General features: G+C 49.8%; 2 protein-coding genes across 6 annotated transcripts in view; one reads left to right on the top strand and one right to left on the bottom strand.

Annotated features, from left to right (window-relative positions):
- The first annotated feature begins 970 nt into the window (after positions 1 to 970).
- Positions 971 to 4,297, top strand: LOC135410427 (protein downstream neighbor of son homolog). 5 transcript variants are annotated; one of them, XR_010428680.1, is made up of 5 exons: positions 971 to 1,665; positions 2,275 to 2,355; positions 3,114 to 3,263; positions 3,303 to 3,341; positions 3,446 to 4,297. XR_010428680.1 is itself a non-coding variant. In XM_064647128.1 (4 exons), exons 1-3 carry the CDS (start codon positions 1,411 to 1,413, stop codon positions 3,234 to 3,236), a joined length of 459 nt encoding a protein of 152 aa, XP_064503198.1. In that variant the 5' UTR covers positions 971 to 1,410; the 3' UTR covers positions 3,237 to 3,263; positions 3,446 to 4,297. The 5 variants fall into 5 exon arrangements, 1 of the variants encoding a protein (XP_064503198.1); XM_064647128.1 differs by lacking the exon at positions 3,303 to 3,341; XR_010428679.1 differs by lacking the exon at positions 3,303 to 3,341 and having other exon boundaries at positions 980 to 1,665; positions 3,114 to 3,302.
- Positions 4,298 to 16,080: 11,783 nt separating this feature from the next.
- Positions 16,081 to 22,283, bottom strand: part of RUNX1 (RUNX family transcription factor 1) — a 95,392-nt gene continuing 89,189 nt past the window's right edge. Inside the window, exon 6 of the mRNA XM_064647120.1 lies at positions 16,081 to 22,107. Within this exon, the coding sequence (XP_064503190.1) occupies positions 21,614 to 22,107 (494 nt within the window). The 3' untranslated portion in view covers positions 16,081 to 21,613. The remainder of the gene's footprint in view (positions 22,108 to 22,283) is intronic.

Below are 22,283 nucleotides of genomic sequence, written 5' to 3'. Positions count from 1 at the left end.
CCATTATACTACATGGGGTCCATGCCCGAGTATGTCACACTCAGTACTTACCCAGAGGGTCTCAGGTGCCATTGCCAAGTCCAGCTTCAGACATTCCAGCCCCTCCATCATCACCTCCAGAGCTCACAACAGTGTCCTGCACACTCACACACTGCACAGGGTACCGGGGGGGCTGCAGGGGTGGGTTCTGTGAGCAGCTGCTGGAAGCTCCCCCCAAGCCCAGCAGGGCAGTGCCAGCCGGGTCCAGGACGGAGCAAGGCCGAGCCCAGCAGAGACGGCAGTGACGCCTCCGGAGAACGGGCTGGAGAGGGGAAAATAAAGTCCTGGCAAAGATGGAATTGCGCTCTGAGAAGTGAGGAGTGAGAGCAGGGGAGAGGAAGAGCCCTGCAGAGCCCAGGGCAGGGCAGAAGGAGGGGCAGCAGGGGCTCCAGGCACCGGGGCTGAGCTTTCCCTGCAGCCCGTGGGCAGCCCGTGGTGGGGCAGCCGTGTCCCTGCAGCCCCTGGAGGGTCACGGGGAGCAGAGACCCACCTGCAGCCCCCGGAGGAGCCCCCTGGAGCAGGGGGATGCCCAAAGGAGGCTGTGACCCTCTGGGAAGCCCATCCTGGAGCAGGGGCCTGGCAGGAGCTGTGGATCCGTGGAGAGAGGAGCCCAGGCTGGAGCAGGTTTGGTGGCAGGACTTGTGACTCTGCAGGGGACCCACAGGGAACAGTTCCTGAAGGACTGACCCCATGGAAGGGACCCCCCCTGGATCAATTCCTTAAGGACTGATCCTGTGGAAGGACTCAAGGAAGAGAAGTTCCTGGAGAACTGTCTCCCATGGGAGGAACCCCACGCTGGACAGGGAAAGGACTCTTCGCCCTGAGCAAATGTTTGATGAAGTGACCATGAAACCCATTCCCCTTTCCCAAAGCGATTTAGCCGGAATTTATTTATTATTTATTTATTTATTGTGCATCTTGAACTCCATGTACAACTGGCCAGTGCAATAATACAAATTAGTTTTCTATCCCAAACAGACCAACAAACTAGGGATAAAACACCTAGCTTTTTAGTCTGATTGGGATAGAAGACTAAACCCTGTGTGTTTGGTCTCACCTCTCACTCCACCGCTCCCGGTATCTCCACAGGTGATTTTCGCGCTGGTGCAGCCGTGTGGTGACTTTGACACACCCGCCCACAGCACTTGGGGCTGGTTTCCGAACGGAGCTCCATTGATGTTCCTGAGCAGCAGTTTATTGCCCCTTTATTAGTCCGTGCCCCGGCCGGAGCGGCGCTGGCGGGAGCCGCTCTCCCCCCGAGCCCTGAGGGCGCAGCGATGGCGGCGCCGCTCCCTCAGCGCCGCCCCGGGGCGGAGCGGGCGGCCTTTGGCGCCGGGCCGGGCCCGCGGGTGCTGCGGGCTGCGCTCGGCCATGGCCGCCCCCGCCGAGCCCGGGGACCCGCCCGGCTTCCAGAGGCCGCCGGCGATGCTGCGGCTGAAGCGCAAACGCCGGCAGAGGAGCGAACCCGCCGCTGCCGCCGCCGCCCCGGCCCCGCGGGGCCCCTCCGCGCCCGCCCGCCGCAACCCCTTCTGCAGCCTGAACAACAACAACGAGCCTCAGCGGGCGGCGGCCCCTCAGCCCCCGGCCCCGGCGGGCGGGGATCCATCGGCAGCGCCCTTCTGGCAGGTGGGACCGAGCCCCGGCACCGGGGGCTCTCCGCGTGGCGCCGGAGAGGCGAGGGGAGACGCGGGGAGGGGACTCGGCGCCTTCGCCCTTTAGCGCCGTCGCCATCAGCCCTTACCCTCGGCGCCATTGCCCTCAGCTATTGCCCCTTAGCCATCGCCCCTTAGCCATCTCCCTAAGCCCTCACCCTAAGCGCCATCGCCCTCAGCGCCATCTCCCTCAGCCGTCAACCTCAGTGCCATCTCCCTCAGCCCCCACCCTCAGTGCCATCGCCATCAGCCCTCGCCCTCAGTGCCATCACCCTCAGTCCTCTCCCTCAGCCCCCTCGCCCTCAGCCCGCGCTCTCAGCCCTCAGCCATCGCCCTCAGCCGCATCGCCCTCATTCCCCAACCCCCTTTAAATCCTCACCGGGGCTCGTCCCGGCCTCATACAAGTCAGTCTGGACTCTTGCTCAGCACCGTGTGGGGATCTCGTGCTCGCCCCAGGGGTGGGTGTTTGCAGCCTGGCCGTGCTTGGGACCAGCCGTGAAATGTCACTGCCGGGGCGTTTTTTAAAATGATCGGCCCGGTGCTTCCTTTGCTCCCTTGGGTCTTACGCTGCTGTTTCGTTCAGTTTTTAGAGCCTGCCTGTGAAGAGAAGCCCCCCGGGAGAGCAGAGCCCGCGGGAGGAGGCGACATCCTCGCCCTGACCGAGGTAGGAAACAGCACACAGTGCTGGGAAGGTTTTAGCTGCTCACAGGGCACAAAGAAAGCTGAAACTGCTTAACTGGTTGCCCATCTCTCAATAAAATAACGTACTAAAATGTCAGTATTCAAGAAAACTATTATTTTTATTATTTTTATTATTATTATTATTAACATGAAAATATAAACATAAAACATAATAACAATTGTAATTTTAATAATATAATATTTCACCTTTATTATTTTCATTTATCTCTATTTTTACTTTATTTGATTTATTTTAGGAGTACTTTTAGTAGTAGTAGTAGTAGTAGTAGTAGTAGTGTATTTATTTAAATCAGGGTGAACAAAGGATCAATAAATTGCTGCTAAATAATGAAAGTGGAATTCCAAATCCATTGGGAAACCAGCCTGAATTGCTGTGGGCAGGTGAATCAAAGTCACCACATGGGTGCACCAGGGCAAAAATCACCTGTGGAGACACTGGGACCAGTTTTGTGAGAGGTGAGACCAAGCACACAGGGTTTAGTCTTTTATCCCAAACAGAGTAAAAAAATAGGGGTTTTTTAATGCTAAACAAACTATGTTTTTAGTCTGTTTGGGATAGAAAACTAGTTTTATTGCCCTGGTCTGGAGTAGCTGGGGTTCAAAAGGCACAGTGCATGAATCATAAATAAATAGTAAAAAAATTACTGCTGTATAAGGTGGGAAAAATGGGGAATGGGGTTTCTGGTCAGTTCGTCACACACTGTTCCTGTCACTGCTCAGGGAGAAGAGTCCTTTCCCTGCTCCAGCCTGGGCTCCTCTCTCCATGGACTGCACTTCCCTGCCAGGACCCTGCTCCAGGTGGGGTGCCCACAGAGTCACAGCTTCCTTCGGGCATCCCCCTGATCCAGGGGGCTCCTCCAGGGGCTGCAGGTGGGTCTCTGCTCCACCATGGACTTCCAGAGGCTGCAGGTGGATCTCTGCTCCACCATGGACTTCCAGAGGCTGCAGGTGGATCTCTGCTCTCCAGAGTCTGCAGGTGGATCTCTGCTCCCTGTGGACCTCCAGAGTCTGCAGGTGGATCTCTGCTCCCTGTGGACCTCCAGAGTCTGCAGGTGGATCTCTGCTCCCTGTGGACCTCCAGGGGCTGCAGGTGGATCTCTGCTCCCTGTGGACTTTGTTTGGGTTTGCCTGGCCAGGTTTTGGTAGCAGGGGGGCTGCAGGGGTGGGTTCTGTGAGCAGCTGCTGGAAGCTTCCCCCAAGCCCAGCTGGGTCCAGGACGCACCAAGGCCGAGCCCAGCAGAGACGGCAGTGACGCCTCCGGGAGAACGGGCTGGAGAGGGGAAAATAAAGTCCTGGCAGAGATGGAATTGCACTCCCAGAAGTGAGGAGTGAGAGCAGGGGAGAGGAAGAGCCCTGCAGAGCCCCGAGCCCACTCCTGTGCCGTGTGTTCCCAGTCCTGCAGTGCGAGCTCCCTGTCGCTGTCATCTTCCCACTGGGACAGCATGGAGGCTCTGGAGCCTTCCCAGTGGGAAAACTCTTGTCCAGCAGACTCTTGGTCTTGGGACAGCTCTTCCCAGTCAGACAGTAGTTCTTGGTAGCTACTGAATTTTCCTTGGGACTGCCCTTCCATGCTGGTTTCTTCCCAGCTGGGCAGTTTTTGGGAGCTGCTGCCTTTTCCTTGGGACTGCTCTTCCTCGCTGTATTCTTCCCAGTCGGAAAAACTCTTGGCCAAAGGAGTCCCCGGCGTTCTCTGGGTGCCAGGGTTTGTCCCAGGTGTTGTAACCAACATCATCTCCCCACTGGGACAGCTTGTCCTCATTCCCAGTGGAGGGGTAACTCATTTAGTCTTTAAATGGGACCAAAAATGCAGAGGGTAAAATGTAAATAAAACAGAAATATGTAAATGTAAATAAAAATATAATTGTGTAAATGCAAATAAAATATAAATATGTAAATAAACATAACTATGTAAACAAATATAAATACATTAATAAAATATAAATATGTAAATGAAATATAAATATAAATATGTAAATGTAACTAAAATGTAAATAACGTGCAAATCAAATGTAAATAAATGTCAGCAACGTGCAAATCAAATGTAAATAAATGTAAAATACAAGTAAAATGTAAATAAAATACAAGTGAAATGTAAATAAAGTGTAAATAAAGTGTAAATAAAACAAACACATCTGGTACCTTCTTATGATTTTTTTGATGGGTTTGGATTCGACTGATTAAAAACCAGCCCCAAATCCCAGGGTCGGCTCGTCAGAGGTGTCAAACCCTGCTGGGACAGGGCTCAAACCACCTCACAGATCCTGGCTGGCAAAGGCTTTGGCACTCCAGAAGTCTGGATGTGCAAGAATGGCAGACAAGCAATGAGTACTCACCTTGGGGATGTTGCTGAAGGAGCAGGAATTGGCTCCCCTGGGAGTCAGAGCCTTAGAATCACAGAATCATAGAATTCCTGGGTTGGAAGGGACCTCCAAGATCATCAAGTCCAACCCTTGATCCAACCCCGCCGTGGTTCCCAGCCCATGGCACTGATGCCACATCCAGTCTGTCCTTAAACACCTCCAGGGATGGAGAATCCACCCCTTCCCTGGGCAGCCCATTCCAATGGCTGAGCACCCTCTCTGCAAAGAAATTCTTTCTAATATCCAACCTAAACCTCCCCTGGCACAGCTGAAGACCCAGCCCTCTTGTCTTGCTGATGGTTGCCTGGGAAAAGAGACCAACCCCCCCTGGCTCCCCCCTCCTGTCAGGGAGTTGCAGAGAGTGAGGAGGTCTCCCCTGAGCCTCCTCTTCTCCAGGCTGAGCCCCCCCAGCTCCCTCAGCCTCTCCTCACAGCACTTGTGCTCCAGTCCCTTCCCCAGCCTCGTTGCTCTCCTCTGCACCTGCTCCAGCCCCTCCATGTCCTTCCTGAGCTGAGGGCCCAGAACTGGACACAGCACTCCAGGGGTGGCCTCACCAGTGCTGAGTCCAGGCCAAGAATCACTTCCCTGGCCCTGTTGGCCACCCTGTTCCTGAGCCAGGCCAGGATCCATTGGCCCTCTTGTCCCCCTGGGCACACTCTGGCTCCTGTTCAGCTCCCTGTGCATCCCCACTCCCAGCTCCCTTCCTGCCTGGCTGCTCTCCAGCCCCTCTGGCCCAGCCTGGAGCTGCCGGGGGTTGTTGTGGCCAAAGGGCAGGACCCGGCCCTTGGCCTGCTTGAACCTCATCCATTGGAATCAGCCCAACCCTCCAACCTGTCCAGGTCCCTCTGCAGAGCCCTCTTGCCTTCCAGCAGATCAACACTCCCCCCCAGCTTGGTGTCATCTGCAAATTTGCTGATGATGGACTCAATCCCCTCATCTAAATCATCAATAAAGATATTAAACAGAACTGGGCCCAGCACTGATCCCTGCCCTTCCCATCTTCCTGCTGGGGCTCCTGAGGCACTGCTGGCATTCCAGCCCCAGCCCAATCCTGCAGACAGCCCAGCCTATGAGTTGATACACAATCAACTTCCAACATTTTCCAAGCTTCCGGGTCTAAGGTGGCAGCGGGAAGTGGTTCTGAGCTATTTCCCATCTGGATGTGTTTATGGCTCCTGGCAGTTTTGATCAAGACTTGTTGAAACTTGTTCCCCACAAGGATTTTTGGATTTGTCTGGATGTCTGATTGGCGTGTTTGCAGCTGGAAAGGTCAGGATTCTCTGGGAATGGGCCCAAGCCCAGCCATACAACACCTTCCTGCCACGTGAGGGCTCAGATAATTGGAAAAGCCTCTTACAGGAAAACTAAGGCAAGAATATTTTCTTCCTTCAGGTCTAGAGATCTGACACTGTCAGAAGCTTTAAAACAATCCACTTCATCTCAGCTCTGTGTTGGAGCCTTTTCTTCCTTGGATTTCACTGCCCCTACTCAGTGCTGGGCTGGTGGAAGGTGTCTGTGTCCATGGCAGGGGAAGTTTGCACTAAATTATCTTTAAAGTCCCTCCCAACCCTTAACATTCTATGATTCTTATGATAATTACTTGTATTCAACACCAGTTTCTTGTAGCTCTGAGGGGCCCTGAGGCTGCCGGGGGAGGGTGGGGGGTGGGTGGGGGGTGGGGGGGGGTGAGAATCCTTGGAAAGGGCAGCCTGAGAATAAATAAATCCCAAACCCCGACCTCCGGTGCCTTCCAGTCCCACTGACCAGCCAGAATGTCAGGAGGGGAGTGGCTCCAGGTCCAGAGGAAATCCCACCAGCTGGGGGGGTTTATCTGGAGAAGAGGAGGCTCAGGGGGGACCTCATTGCTCTCCCCAACTCCCTGACAGGAGGGGCAGGGAGGGGGGTCGGGCTCTGCTGCCATGTCCAAGGGAAAGGAGGAGAGGAAATGGCCTCAAACTGCCCCAGGGCAGGGTCAGATTGGAGATCAGAACAGTTTTTCCCTACAAGAGTGGTCAGACGTTGGGATGAGTGTTGCAGGTCGGTAGTGGGATCCCGAGGGAGGGCTGAGGCAGCATCGCTGGGAGCCGAGCTCCATCTGCCGGGGAATCCAGCGGGTCACAGGAGAAGCCCCAAGGAGCCCTTCCCGGCTGTCCCGCTGCCTCCCCGCGTCCTCTGCCCGGCGGAGAGGGGATGTGGTCCCCCCTCGGGATGAGGGGATGCTCCCCCTGCCTGCCCCGCGGAAATGGGGAGGTGTTTCCAGGAGCTGGAAATCACGCTGAGTCACTGTTTGCAGACATAGGATTAAATGGTTGAATCATGGAATATCCTGAGATGGGAGGGACCCCCAAGGATCACCCAGTCCCAGCCCTGGCCCTGCCCAGGACACCCCAACACTCCCCCCTGTCCCTCAGAGCGTTGTCCAAACCCTCCTGGAGCTCTGGCAGCCTTGGGGCCGTGCCCACTGCCCTGGGGAGCCTGGGCAGTGCCCACCACCCTCTTGGGGAAGAACCTTGTCCTGAGATCCCCCCTGAGCCTGCCCTGTCCCAACTCCAGCCCTTCCCTGGCTCCTGTCCCTGCTCCCAGCGAGCAGAGGTTGGAGCTGCCCCTCAGGAGGAACTGCAGCCCCCAGTGAACCTCCCCTCAGTCCCCTCCAGGCTGGACAAGCCAAGTGCCCTCAGCCACTCCTCATATGGCCCTTCCAGGCTTTTCCCCATCCCTGTGTCCCTCCTTTGGACGCTCTCCAACAGCTTTACATCCTTTTTATACCGTAGTTCCCAAAACAGCCCCAGGACTCGAGGTGAGGCCACCCCAGCACAGAGCAGAGCTGAGCTTTGCACCCTCTGAGCTTGTGCATCCTAAAAGGACCCACTGCCATCCCCTGACCCCAACACTGTTAGCACACCCCATCTGTACAGTTTGTGTTTCACATTTCAACAGGGTGTGGTAACAGCCTAGACTTCTTTGTTCCCAGGGCCCGTGTCCATGACAGTCACGGCCTCCACCTCTTTCCCCCTTTAAGTCCCTCTACTTTCCAGCTGGGAAAAATAATTTCTTCTTCCATCCACCCCTGCTCTGCCATTCTCCAGGAAGGCCTGAGTCAGATGTTTGGTACCTAAACCAAATACCTGAGGAAGGTGGGGAAGAAGGAGACAATTGCTGGAGGGAGACACACAGTTACTAAACCAGCCTAATGTAAACAAGATCTAAAGGAAGAGTTCAAAGTTATTAAAACTAGGGGAAAATGCCAAAGAAGGAAATTCTTCTCTGTTCACTCACCCAGCTCGGGAGCCAATCTGGAACCTGCTTCCCCATCCCTGAAAGGTGATTTATGGGCATGTTTTTAAACTGCAGACAACAATAACAACAACAACCTCCTCTCCGTGAACCTTTTCATCAACTCAGAGCTCCAAGGGCTTCTCAAAGATCTGTGTCACTGCTCCTGTGTGCAGATGGGGACACCCAGGCACAGGAAGGAAGGGGTTCTGCTGCAGCAAGCCAAGAACTCGGGGATAAATCCTTAGTCAGGGACATCCTGTGCTGAGATGACAAAATGAGGTTGTTCCTCTCCTTGCAGCATTTGCCTCCTTTAGCATCACAGAGGAGAACCTAATTCCTAGGATGGTTTACCTCTAAAACGTTTGTTTTGACCAAGGATAGAAAAGAAAAACAGTCAGGACTTTTTGTTTTGTTTTGTTTTGTTTTACTTTGTTTTCCCCAGCTATTTACAAATTCCCTGTGCTGGAAGGAGAAACCACAGTTTGGGGACTCTTCTTGCACCTCTTTAATAGACAATGAAAAAACTCATTCTCTTGGCAGAGCTGGTTTTTCTTTCTCTCCCAGAAGTTTTTCTGTTTCCCAGTTGCAGTATCCACATGGGAAGGACAACAGGTGGGAAACCTAATTTTGCTTATTTACAGCCCCTCTTCTCCCCCAACTCGCTCTTGTGTGTCACTGAAACCACAAAGCTTCTTGTGGGAGGCAAATCTCAATATTCCTGTAAGATCTTGCTGCAAAGAGGCACAAAAATCTCCCTCCCAGAAGTGACTGGAGTGGTCTCCCTTTTCCACCAGCTCTTTTCTGAGTACCCTGCAGTTGTGAAAGCCTTGAGAAGTGGCAAAATTCACCACCCCCAAAGAGGGAACTCAATGAGTGACTAATTCCTCATGTCTTTACTGGAATGAGTGGACACTGGGAAGCTTCCTGGACGTACCACGTGGTGTCTGAAAGAGAATGAAGGTGCATGGAAGACTTTAGAAAGCAGAAAGGACACAAATATTTTCCAGCAGGTGATGTGGCTCAAGACCCAGGGAGCTTAGGCAGAAAAAAGGGATCTCACTGACCAAGTCGAACCAATGGGATCACACTTGGAAAGGCAGGACTAGGAGGTGAAATATCTGCCCTTTTAATACCTTAGGGCTGCAAGGTGACCCAGCTGAGCCTGTGGGATCCCAGCCACAGTCTGGACAGCACAGAAAAGGGGCCAAAACCCCTGTGTGGGAAGAGCTCGATTTTTCCAAGAGCTGAGACTGCTTGGAAATGCTTCTGATCAGCTGTGGTTCAACAGGCTGACTCACCCCAGCCCTGTCACTGCTGCTTCCCATGAAGTGAGGCTCCTGGAAGGCCCAGGATTCCCAGCTCAGCTGGCAGGTTCCAGCCTCTGGCAGCCAAGATCATTTTGGTGTCATCACTTCCGAAAGAACACCACTGAACATTACTCCAGGAGCACAGGGGCAGGCGTTAGCTACGGGCAGAAAGTGTTGGCTCTCCCTTCCCAAAACAGGACGACTGTTCTTCCTCTCCTCCAGCCCCAAAACTGTAACGCCCACGGGATGGACACACTGGCTGTGGGATCCCACATTCCCACAGTGACATGTGCTGGTCTGCAGGAAGCCCAAGAAGTGTCGGAGACACAGGGAATAGAACAGGAAAAGAGAGGGAAGACTTGTTTCCCCCTCTGAAAATTTAGCTGCTGTTTTTTACAGGGTGCAAGGAAACATTCCCATGTGAAATAACCCATCCTGCCTTGTTTCAGGGCACGGACATGTCAGAGAGGAAGGGTGAAGTTTGGGGCTTCACGCGGGGATTTTGCTATTTGAGTAAAAATTAACTGATTTTCAGCCGATTTCAAAGGACTTCTGTGCCTACGGTGCTCGTGCAATGTGGAGATATAGGGACCACTGGGCTCCTTGGACAAAGGTCCTATAAAAAGGTGGAGGATGCTGGAATATCCAGGCTGGGCTCTGTGGGATGAGATCCCTCAGGTGCCCACCTGCCAAGCTACCAGGGCTGGGACACCTCGTCCCTGTGATGTCCCTGCAGTGGCAACCAGAGCTGTTCTGAGCCCTGAGGAACAGCCCAGCAAGGACATGGAGCTGCTGGAGAGAGGCCAGAGCAGGAACCAAGAGGATCCCAGGGCTGGAGCAGCTCTGCTGGGAGGAAAGGCTGGGAGAGCTGGGATTCTTCAGCCTGGAGAAGGGAAGCTTTGGGGTGACCTGATTGTGGCCTTGCAGGACCTGAAGGGGCTCCAGGAAAGATGGAGAGAGACTATTTCCAAGGGCTGGAGGGACAGGACAAGGGGGAATGGATTTAAACTGCCAGAGAGAAGGGTGAGATGGGATATTGGGAAGGAATTCCTGGCTGGGAGGGTGGGGAGGCCCTGGGATAGAATTCCCAGAGAAGCTGTGGCTGCCCCTGGATCCCTGGAAGTGTCCAAGGCCAGGTTGGACGGGGCTTGGAGCAACCTGGGCTGGTGGAAGGTGTCCCTGCCCCTGGCAGGGGGTGGAATGAGATGATCTTTGAGGTCTCTTCCGACCCAAACCAGTCTGTGGTTCCATGAACTTGTAGATCTTGCTCCCGAGGGGAGATGGGGCTGAGCATCCATCAGGAATGAACCTGGCAGTGTTGTGGGGCACATTCTGATGTCAGAGGGCTCCTGAGGAGCTGGACCTGCAGCTGCCCTGGACACAGGCTCTCTCCTCTGCTCACAGGATGTGTCAAGTGTAAGGTGACAGTAAGATTGCCATCTAAGCTTCCCCAGGAAAACTACATTTGTTCCCCTCTTTGAGGCATTTGAAAGTAAAACAGCCAGAGGCACTTTTTACATGCTCCAGGAAATTCTCTATCAGCAGGGAACAGGTTCTCTCTCTTTTGACAGCCCTCCTTCCCTGAGGAAGCAGCGTTTTCTAAAGCCCACAGAGCAGACCTGCCCCCCCCCTCCTCGCTCTCAAAGCAGCCCGTGTTTTAAATCTGTGTATTAGATTTTCTTTCTAAATTGTTTTATCCTCCTCTCGAAAACCCAAACAATTCCCAGACAGTGACTCGTGCTGACTAATCCAGTCTGGGAGCCTTCTAGGTGTCCCTGTAACCTAAAACCAGAAAACAAGCTTCCTAATTCAGTAGCTAGACATTCCAATGGAGACCTGCAGGTTCCGAGCTTTTTATTTTCCTTCTCCTCGGGGTTAAACACGCTTTTATCTCCACGCTGCCTCCCTCCCCCAGCAGGCAGGAGTTGAGATGAGCTGTAATTCGGACATTCCTTCCCTGCCTACACTTCAGAAGTTCTGCTCCACAGTGGCAAAGCTCCTGTGAGCCCTCAACCAGGGCAAAAAGGGAGGAAAGGTGGTGTCTTCCACCATGAGAAAGGGGGTGCCTGAAATAATACATCCCCAAGTTGCTGTGAGAAGTCCAGCAATGAAAAAAAAAAGATGCAAGGCCGCGGAAAAATTGTATTTTTGGCCCATTTTCAGTGCTGGGCTGAGTCATGTTTTAGTCATGTCTGGAAAGCACAGGGCCATGACAAGGCCTTGCAGTCTGACAGTCGCAGTGGGGACAGACTTCCGAGCTCTGGGCAAGGTCTGTCTCGGGGCAGATAATGGGGTTTATTGTCTGTGCTGGGAGCCAGGAACCAGAATTTCCCTTCAGAAAAAAGGGATATTGCTCCCGGGCACTGCCCCAGGAACCCAAGCTTGTTTTGCCACTGAAAAGAGGGAAAAAGGTGACCTGCCTGGGTCACTTTTCCAGGCCGGCTGGAAAAGGGGGATGGGTTTGAGGAGCAGGGGATGGGTTTGAGGAGCAGGGGATGGGTTTGAGGAGCAGGGGATGGGTTTCAGGAGCAGGGGATGGGTTTGAGGAGCAGAGGATGGGTTTGAGGAGCAGGGGATGGGTTTGAGGAGCAGAGGATGGGTTTGAGGAGCAGAGGATGGGTTTGAGGAACAGGGGATGGTGTTTGAGGAGCAGGGGATGGGTTTGAGGAGCAGGGGATGGGTTTGAGGAGCAGGGGATGGGTTTGAGGAGCAGGGGATGGGTTTGAGGAGCAGGGGATGGGTTTGAGGAACAGGGGATGGTGTTTGAGGAGCAGGGGATGGTGTTTGAGGAGCAGGGGATGGGTTTGAGGAACAGGGGATGGTGTTTGAGGAGCAGGGGATGGTGTCTGAGGAGCAGGGGATGGTGTCTGAGGAGCAGGGGATGGTGTTTGAGGAGCAGGGGATGGGTTTGAGGAGCAGGGGATGGTGTCTGAGGAGCAGGGGATGGTGTTTGAGGAGCAGGGGATGGTGTTTGAGGAGCAGGGGATGGTGTCTGAGGAGCAGGGGATGGGTTTGAGGAGCAGGGGATGGTGTTTGAGGAGCAGGGGATGGTGTTTGAGGAGCAGGGGATGGGTTTGAGGAGCAGGGGATGGTGTTTGAGGAGCAGGGGATGGTGTTTGAGGAGCAGGGGATGGTGTTTGAGGAGCAGGGGATGGGTTTGAGGAGCAGGGGATGGGTTTGAGGAGCAGGGGATGGTGTTTGAGGAGCAGCTCTTGCTCCCAGTGGGCTCTGGAGCTTCCTCATTGCACAAGTCAAACAAAGAGCAGGCAGGACAATGGCCCCTGTAATTAAAGGTCATTAAGAGCCGTGTGTGATGAGCCACAAGAAGTCAACAACCTGCACTCACCCCACCAGCCCCTGCTGTCACAAACAGCTGCCTCCAGCCTTGTCTTCATCACCTTCTCTGCCCTTCCCTCTTCCTCCCTCTCAGCTTGAACCCAAACTGGCCTGGTGGGGTCACCTCAAGAAATAAAATACATTTTTTTTTATAAGTATATCATGAAGTTGTGAGATGTCCACGTTCCAAACTGGACCTGGGTGTCGGGGTCTTTTTCGGCCGGATAAGGGAAATATGAAAGTTCCTAAAAATTAAAATCTTCCTGGGCCACGTGGGAATTTTGTACACAGGGGGTTTCTTTTCTCTCTTTTTGGGCTGAAAGAACAAAGGAAGATCCGTCATTTTTTTGACAACCAATGGGAAGGAAGGGAAAGCCCCTTTTTCGGAGAAAAGAAACCTTTTTAGGCAGAAATGAATATCTTAAATTTATCTTAAAAAGGGTGGGCTTTTCTGAAACTATAAAATGTATGAAAATTAAACCCAAAGGGTCTTTCTCCCCAAAAAACCCGGTGTGAGACCAGACCCAGCGTGCTGAATAAATCCTTTCTTTTTGTTTTGTGAGTTTTTGCCAGCTTTCTAAATTCAAGGCAGAGATATTTCTCCCACCTGTGGGCAGGAGAAGGATCTGCCCATGGTTCCTCCCTTCATCCCACCCCGAGCTGGAAGGCTGTGGGAACTGGGGGGGGTTTGGGGAGGTGAGAAAAATTTCTCCCTTGGATTTAGAAGGACGGCAAAAAACCTCGTGAAACGAAAAAGAAAGGATTTATTTATGGGTCTGGTCTCACACCGAGTTTTTCGGGGAGAAAAAGACCCCTTGGGTTTGAGTCTCGTGCGTTTTACAGTTTTACAAAATCCCACCCATTTCCAGATAAGTTTAATATATTCATTTTTGCCTAAAAAGGTCTCTTTTTCTCCAAAAGGGGCTTTTCCCTTCCTTCCAATAGTCTGTGAGGCGTCCTCTGCCAAAAATGATGGATTTCCTTCGTTCTTAGCCCAGAGAGAAAAAGAAACCCCCGCGTTCAGGATTTTGCCAAATGGCCCAGAAGGATTTTAATTTTTAGGAACTTTACATTTCCCAAAAAAGACCCTGGTAGCCAATCCAGTTTGGAACTTGGACACCTCACAACTTCATGAGACACCTATTGAAAAAAAAAAAATCCATATTTTATTTCTCATCTGGGGGTCTGAGGGACTCTCCTCAGCTGTGCTGCCAAGGGGGACGTGGCCTTTCCCACAAGGACAGGCAGTGGGATCCATGGATGTGGCCTTCCTGCTTCCTCTGCTCCTCCCCACAACAAATCGGGATATTTCTGTGGAGACGCCCTTGGGTGTGGTATTTTTGGGGTTTGTTTTGTCTGTGGCTATTTGGGGTTTCTTTGGTTTTTATTTGGGTTTTTATTTGGGGTTAAAAGCGAGGGACAAAGCAAACACGTGCTCTGCTCCCTCATCCCCCTCGGAAGGGCCCCGGGGTGTCACAGGGGAGGAGAGGAACCCACAGGGTGGTTCCTTCGGAAATGTGAGGGCAATATTTCGGGATAACGTTGGATTGTGCTGGAAAGAAATGTCAGGTGGCCCCGCTGAGCAGGGGGAGCAGGAACCACATCAGAGGGGATGTCTGTTGGTGTTTCCACCTCTAAAGAGGCACCTGGAATTCGAGGCCTTGGCCCTAATTTTAAAAGGATTATGTGAATTTTTTCTTGGTGCCTCGACCCTAATTTTAAGAAGATAATGTGAATTTTCACTTGAGACATGGAGGGCTTCCCTACCAGTTGTCAGAAGAAAAATGTACCTTTAATAGTTTGGTTTGTAGCTGGTTTTTCACTTCACTGAGAGGAACAAATGAAATATATATATATAAAAAATATATATAATATATATTATATATATTATATTATATATTTTATATATATTATATAAAAAATATATTATATATTAAATACATATATTTAATATATATAATACATAATTATATATAATACATTAATATATATTATACATATTATATTATATATTTTTATATATAAAATATATAATATATATTAAATATATATTTTATATATAAAATATATAATATAATATATATAATATATATAAAAAATATAAATATTCAATAGATATTATATATAATATTGTTTGTTTTCTCTTTAAATAAATGAAGCAGGAGTGTAATGAAACAATGGGTGTGCAATGCTTTTAAAATGAGGAAAAACCCCGAAGCAAATATTGAAAGTTCATTTGAAATACCTATATTTATATATAAAATCTTTGAAAACTTTAAACTTTACACAACATATTACATTGTATTAAAGAAGCTTTAAAGTAGCTTCCTTTTACACAATAATATATAATAATGATATATGTAATATATATTATATATCAAATATACATTATATATTATACATATTTGATTATATATATTATATATAATATATATAATATATATAATATATATTGATTGTAATATTTTGTCATATATTATATATAAAATATATTACAACCTGGGCTAGTGGAAGGTGTCCCTGCCCATGGCAAGGGGTTAGAACAGATGATCTTTAAGGTCCCTTCCAACCCAAACCATTCTGTGATTCCATGATTATTAGATGGAATTATTCGTAGATGGAATTATATATTATTATATAGTCTTAGATGGAATTATTATTATTAGTAGAAGAGTGCTACTGAAAGCTTCTTTAATACAATGTAAAGGCCAGTTTTAAGAGATTTTATATATAAATATATGTATTTCAAAGGAACTTTCAATATTTGCCCCGTTTTTTCTCCTCATTTTTACAGCATTGCACACCCATTAATGTTTCATTACACTCCTGCTTCATTTATTTAAAGGGGAAACAAACAATTCTTCTTATAGTATTATGACCTCAAAGTGCCTTTTTGGTGCTGCTGAAGGAGGGTTCAAACCACTGGTGTCAAAAAGGATCCAACCCAAGAAACAAAAGATGAAGGAAAACAAGAGCTGTAGATGACCTTGAAATAAAGAAATTTAATCAAGAAATCAGGGGTATAATGCAATTATTGGACTGCAAAGTCTCATTTCGTAGAATCCCAGAATCCCAGACTGGTTTGGGTTGGGAGGGACCTTAAAGCTCATCTCATTCCACCCCCCTGCCCTGGGCAGGGACACCTTCCACCAGCCCAGGTTGCTCCAAGCTCCTGTTATTTCCCTGTTATTTTGGTGCCCTGTTGTATTGCAGGTCTGTCACCAGGTTACTCCCCGGCAGGAAAACACCATTTTCTTAAAACCCAAAGAAATCAAAGCACAAAAAAGAGGCAGGGCACCCTATTTTTACTGCTGTGAGTGTCACCCTGCCAACACCCTTCTGGTGGCTCCTCTTTCTCTGGAGAGGGGGTTTGTTTTCTCCCCGAGGAAAGAACTCACCAGGCCCATGTGCATACTCATCAAACATTTTATTTGTCATTCACGCTAATTATGATACTGAATTTACAGAGGAAACTGTGGTACAAAGAAAGAAAGAAAGAAAGAAAGAAAGAAAAAGAAAAAGAAAGAAGGTCTTCATTAGAACTAACGCAGCAGTCCAGCTGCCCTGGGTGTAGTTGTAATGAATTCTCCTGTGGTGCTGGACACAGCCATCCCTGTGGGACAGCAAGAGTCTGACCTGGCATTCAGACACTTCCTGCAGTGGGGGGAAAAAAATCCACTCTATTCTCTTTTCCTATCTTCTTCTTCTTCAAAAAAAACCAAAAAACAAACCAGCAGCCACCCCTTCCCTCCCTCCCTCCCTCCCTCCTCGAGAGGAAAAATCCCCTGTGATCAAACCCTCGAAAAAAAACAACAAAAAAAAGGCAACTTCCACAAGCTGGTGGTTTTCCCCTTCTGGAAATGTTTTGTAAACAGAAAATGCTGAACAAATGCCCTTTGGGGCCGTTCTGACAGGGGGTGTCCCCTGCTGTGTCCTCACCACCTCACCCTGGAAGTTCAGCTTTTTGTTTGAAGGAAGAGACGGGACCGAAATCCCACAAACAACCTGCAAAATTTTCTGCACCTTCGTTTCTCTCCTCCCACCAAAACAAAAAGTGGAGGATGTTGGATAAGAGACCATGCTATAACTGTTTACAAAAGTGAATTAAATGTAGTTCATCTTGAAGCCTAAAAAAATAACTCATGGGGAAAGAAATAAGTCTCACTACAGTATTTAAGCGAACACAAAGGTAAGTTCATTAAAAACACGGAAAAATGGGAAAAAAACCAAAATAAAACAAAACAAAAAAGGCAGAGCAATTACAAGCACTAAATATTTTGCTATGAAGCTTTTGAAATCTATTTACAGACATAAATACAAGTAACTCTGTCGATGCAACCCTTTTTTAGGACGAGGAGAAAAATGCCGAGTGGTTGGTACTGACCGAGCGAAGGTGAACAAAAATAAAAATACGAGGCAGGAAAACAAGGATCCACTTCTCCCTGAATCTTCAAAACACACCAAACAATGGAAAAGGTCACCCAGAAAGCAGAAAAACGAAGGTTTCAAGAGTGCAGGTAACTGGGAACACTTTGGGGGGTTTGGAGGGAAGGGTTTCGCTCCTTCCCAGCGGAGAATTTGGCCTAATCCTACAAATCCAACCCTTCGTGGTGAGGGTGCGCTTTGCATCTGCCCATCCTCGGGCTAAAGCTCCTGGAAGTGAGCAGGAGGCTCTTAAATGAGCATAGATGTTGTTGGAGAGGGACATCTTTGGCCCTGTGTTTGGTTGGAAGCTGTTTGACGTGGCTGCATCCGGACAGGGAGTTGTGTCTCGTGAAAGGAACACCCAAGCTGACAGCCAGGACTGCCCTGAGCTCCATTTCGGGAGGGGAAGGCACCTAAAGCACTCCCTGACTGCAACAGCAGGAGCACAACAGCTCTGTTTTTTTAATCCCACCCGGCTCCCGGGGTGATAAAACTATATAAATACATATATTTTATATATACATATCTAAATCTATACTTATATACTCCGATTTGGAGATGTGGATGGGGGAAATGTTCTCTCCAAATGTCCTTTTTCTGCCTGCTAAGTGCTCTTAAGACACAACAGGAACAACGTGAGGGCATTTTCGCCGCCTTGAAGATCTTTGCTTGTCCTTGGTGGGGTGTGGGGTGGCTACAAAAATACAGATTTGGTTAAACTGTGGTTTACACAAACACTGAAACCCACAGTGATTGCCCAGATTAATTGCCAGGGATAATGAACTTGGTGCTTCCTCCCTCAAGGGGGTGATGCTTCGTGCTGTGCTTGACGTGCACAGGGAGGTTGGACTCCAAAACTGAGTTACTTGAAATCCCCACGAGGGAGAGAGTGGGAAATCCCAGGAAAGTGTCAGTAAGACACTGGGGAAGTGTGGTGACCAGTTCTGTAGCTCCTCACCCCCTTCACACCAGGGAGAGCAAAACTGAGCTTCAGCTTAAGGAGAAGTGTGGAGAAAGTGCACGGGGAGACGTAAAAAACGTTCTGATCTCCAGGCTGGGGGATGCCCAGCTCTTGGATTCTTGGGAATCCCTGATCTTTTAGTTTCAAAAGTGGGTGGTTTGAAATACTAGTGGCCAGAAGGGGCAAAGGGCTTTAGCAGGAAGGAGGTTGTGGTGACCCACAGGCCTGGGAGTGTGGTGACCATTAACCTCCCTTGGGTGACCACATCAACCTCACTTGTGTGACCACAAAAACCTCACTTGTGTGACCACAACCACCTCCCTTGGGTGACCACAACAACCTCACTTGGGTGACCACAACAACCTCACTGGGGTGACCACAACAACCTCCTTTTAGTGACCACAACAACCTCACTCAGGTGACCACAAAAACCTCACTTGGGTGACCACAACCACCTCCCTTTGGTGACCACAACAACCTCACCTGGGTGATCACAACATCCTCCCTTTGGTGATCTCAACAACCTCCTTTTAGTGACCACAACAACCTCACTCAGGTGACCACAACAACCTCCCTTTGGTGATCTCAACAACCTCCCTTCTGCCACTGGACTGAACTCAAAGAATCATGGAATGGTTTGGGTTGGGAGGGATCTTAAAGATCATCCAATTCCACCCCCAGCCATGGGCAGGGACACCTTCCACCAGCCCAGGTTGCTCCAAGCCCCATCCAACCTGGCCTTGGACACTTCCAGGGATCCAGGGGCAGCCACAGCTTCTCTGGGAATTCCATCCCAGATCCTCCCCACCCTCACAACCAAGAATTCCTTCCTAATATCCCACCTAACCCCGCTCTCCTTCAGCTCAAGGCCATTCCCCTTGTCCTGTCACTCCATGCCCTTGTGGAAAATCCCTCTCCAAGTCTCCTGGCCATGGCAGCCCTTCCCTCCTCCGAGCTCCTCTCCCTCCCTCCTGGGTTCCCCTCCCAGCACTTGGGTGGTCCAGTCACAAGGCAGATGTGGGAGCTGTAACAAATGAAGGTTTTAATTGCCCAGCCCCAGAGAAGGTGTGAGATGGATTCTGCACCAAGAGCTGCCCTTTAGTGATGAAGGACCTTTTTTTTTTTTTTAGGCTGCTGAAGAGGTGAAGAGTCCAACTGTGGGAATGCCACAACGGGTAAAGTCTCTGTATTTCTGCATTCAGCCAGGTTTTCAGACTTCCAAAATATATTTTTAAGTATTCTGATATAATTTTGAGGTTTTCTGCCTTTTTTTTTGGTTTGGAGCAAACTCTGGGAAATTATAAAGAATCTCCCACTAAATGAGAAGCACAAGGCCACGTGTGTGTTTTATCAGAAACAATTTGGACATTTGCTGGGGATCTCTTGAAACACTCCCTGTTTTCTGCACAAAAGAAAAAAAATGACCTTATCGACAAGGTAAACTCTTCGATTCGGAACTTTTCAACACCAAAGTGCTACTGCATCTGATTTAAACAAAGAAGCAAAATCATATACACATAAAAAAAAAAGAAAAGAAAAAAAAGAAATCTCGAAAAACAAATGGTTTTAAATAAATCCAGCTGTTTTGCTGCCTGCAGCCAAGGATCTTTTTAATTCGAATCCTTTTAACTTTTTCTTTTTTTTTTTTTTTTTTTTTTTTTTTACAACATCAAACACTGATCTGAAGCCCTGCTTTCAAATAACTCTCTGAGTCGACCTGCAATTGGTTTTCACTCGTTGCAAGAGGTACATTAAATAACAATCAGCTCGTTTGGGACGCGCAGCATCGGCAGTTTGGGCTCGAGGAGCGGCGCAAGGACCGCCCTCGGATCAAACCCTCCCGATCAAACGGTGCCCTCACATAAAAAATAAACTTTACAGTGACATCTGAGGTGCTTGTGCCCTGCCTAAAATGAACCATGGAGTGGTTTGGGTTGGAAGGGACCTTAAAGACCATCCAATCCAACCCCGTGCCATGGACAGGGAGCCACTAGACCGGGTTGCTCAGAGCTCCCCCCAACTTGGCCTTGGACACTCCCAAAGATGGGGCAGCCACAAATCCTCTGGGAAATCTGTTCCAGTGCTTCACCACCCTCAGATCTGCGGGTTGGCTTTCGCTTCTGAAGGACCAGGAAGCCACCACTGGCACCGTTGGGAAGCCCAGGCAAGCCCAGGAGCAGAGCGGGGCCGTTAATTAGGGAATTCCCCATTAATTAGGGAATATTGAATCTGCCTCATGGAATACCTACATCCTGATCCCTGATCCTGAGGGTCACCACTGGCAACGAAGGAAAAGCGTGGGAGCAGTAGGGAGAGATGACTCCACTGAAATTCCCAGGGATTTTGGTGCCTTCCAGCAGGAATTGGGCACCTCAATGCCTTTGGGAATCTGAGCCCAGCGAGCTGAGAGTGAGATAATTGTAAACAACATTTCTAGGTAATTAGGAGGTCACTTTACCCATCGTTATCCAGCCTTTTTCCATGGGATAAATTTGACTTTGGCTGCTACCAAAAAAAGGCAATTGCTGATTTTTTTTTTTTAATATAGGCACATTTAAATAATAATAGTATCAACAAATAAGAAAAGTCTAAATATCAAGCATAAATATCAATGAACTCATCAAAGAAGTACAGTAGTTGAAAATGACCCAAGGCTGTAGCCATTGTGGTATAAAAAAAAAAAAAATAGAAGTCCAAGAGATAAAAAGTTAAATTAACTCATTGAAAAAGGGGCTGATTCTTTCAGTTGACAAAGCAAGAAAGAAGCGAGCGTGATTAAAACAAAACAAAACAAAAAAGAGCAAAATCTTTTTGTTTTTGCAATTTATAAGGTGCCAAGAGAAATTAGATGCAAAGCAGGATGAGCTGCATCCTAAAAAAAACCCCCCAAAAAAACCAAACCCCAAACAAAACAAAACAAAAACCCCAAAAAAACCAAAACCCCAGCCATAAAAAAATTCCATATTCTTTGGGATATACAACGTGGTTTAAAAAAAAAACAAACACCCCAACAAAACAAAGCAAAGAAAGGACGAAGTCCAACATATAAAAAAACCCTCTCATTCACAGCATTGCTAAAACAGGAGCGTTCACAGTTTCCCTCTGGGAATCTTCCTATACTTTCTTTACAGGTAAAATGTCCATTAGATGCAGTAAACTCACTATGGGTTTTTTATTTAATTTTTTTTTGTGGGTTTTTTTGTGGTTTTTTTTTTGGTTTTTTTGGTTTTAGTTTTTTAAGTCTTAAAAATAGAAGTGAACCGAAACACTCTCTTTCTCTCTCTCTTTTTTTTTTTTTGGTGGAGAACCTTCATAAAGCCCAGGAAAAGCCACGGGGCCTCGGAGACAAACCTTCCTACCCAGCCGAACGGGCCACCGAAGCGGGGCGTCCTCCTTTCCCCCAGAAGCTCAGGGATGTCCTGGTGCTTCTCCAGGGCCTGCGCCACAGCTCCTGGAGGGTTCGCTCCTCAAACCGACGGCGGGCGGGCGTCGGCGGGACGCCCGCGGGCACCGGCAAAGCGCGGCAGTCCTGCCCCCGGGGGAGCTCCCAGGGGATCAGTAGGGCCTCCAGACGGCCTCCTCCAGCCGCGCCGTGCTGGCCATGTTGGTGGGCGAGTTGCTGTGGCTGCCCTCGGCCTCCACCACGTCGCTCTGGCTGGGCAGGTTGGGGTTGAGCAGCGCCGAGCCCGTGGAGGCGTTGGTGCAGGGCGGGTGGATGCGCGGCGGGGAGCGGTCGCCCCCGGAGAGCATGGAGAACTGGTAGGAGCCGGCCGAGGTGCCGTAGTACAGGTGGTAGGAAGGGGAGCCGGCCTGGAAAGGGCCGCCCTGGGCCTGCGAGGAGCCCGGGTAGGGCGGCGGGAGGTACGTGTGGTAGCGGGAGGCCGTGGACATGGCGGACATGCCGATGCCGATGCCGGAGCTGACGGGCGTGGGCGTGTAGGTGAAGGCCCCCGGGTAGTGCATCCGCGGGTCGGAGATGGACGGCAGCGCCGGGAAGGAGCGGTCGATGCCCACCCGGGGGTCGCTGAAGGCCGTCAGGTCTGAAGCGCCTGGGCGGGAGGGAGGGAGAGCAGGTGGGTTAAAGAATCCCAGAATCCCAGGATCCCTGAGGGTGGAGAAGCCCTGAGGGATCGTCTGATCCACCCTGTGCCCCATCCCCACCTTGGCCCCCAGCCCAGAGCACTGAGTGCCACGGCCAGGCCTTCCTGGGACACTTCCAGGGCTG

Source organism: Pseudopipra pipra, chromosome 2 (assembly GCF_036250125.1).
Source record: "Pseudopipra pipra isolate bDixPip1 chromosome 2, bDixPip1.hap1, whole genome shotgun sequence".
NCBI classification, from domain to species: domain Eukaryota; kingdom Metazoa; phylum Chordata; class Aves; order Passeriformes; family Pipridae; genus Pseudopipra; species Pseudopipra pipra.
This window is presented reverse-complemented; position numbering and strand designations above follow the sequence as displayed.

Excerpts from the sequence above, each read along its gene's own strand:
- LOC135410427 (XM_064647128.1), top strand. The coding sequence starts at position 1,411 with ATGGCCGCCCCCGCCGAGCCCGGGGACCCGCCCGGCTTCCAGAGGCCG. Across the intron at positions 1,666-2,274 it reads CGGCAGCGCCCTTCTGGCAG|TTTTTAGAGCCTGCCTGTGA; the intron begins GTGGGACCGAGC and ends TGTTTCGTTCAG. Across the intron at positions 2,356-3,113 it reads ACATCCTCGCCCTGACCGAG|GGAGAAGAGTCCTTTCCCTG; the intron begins GTAGGAAACAGC and ends GTCACTGCTCAG.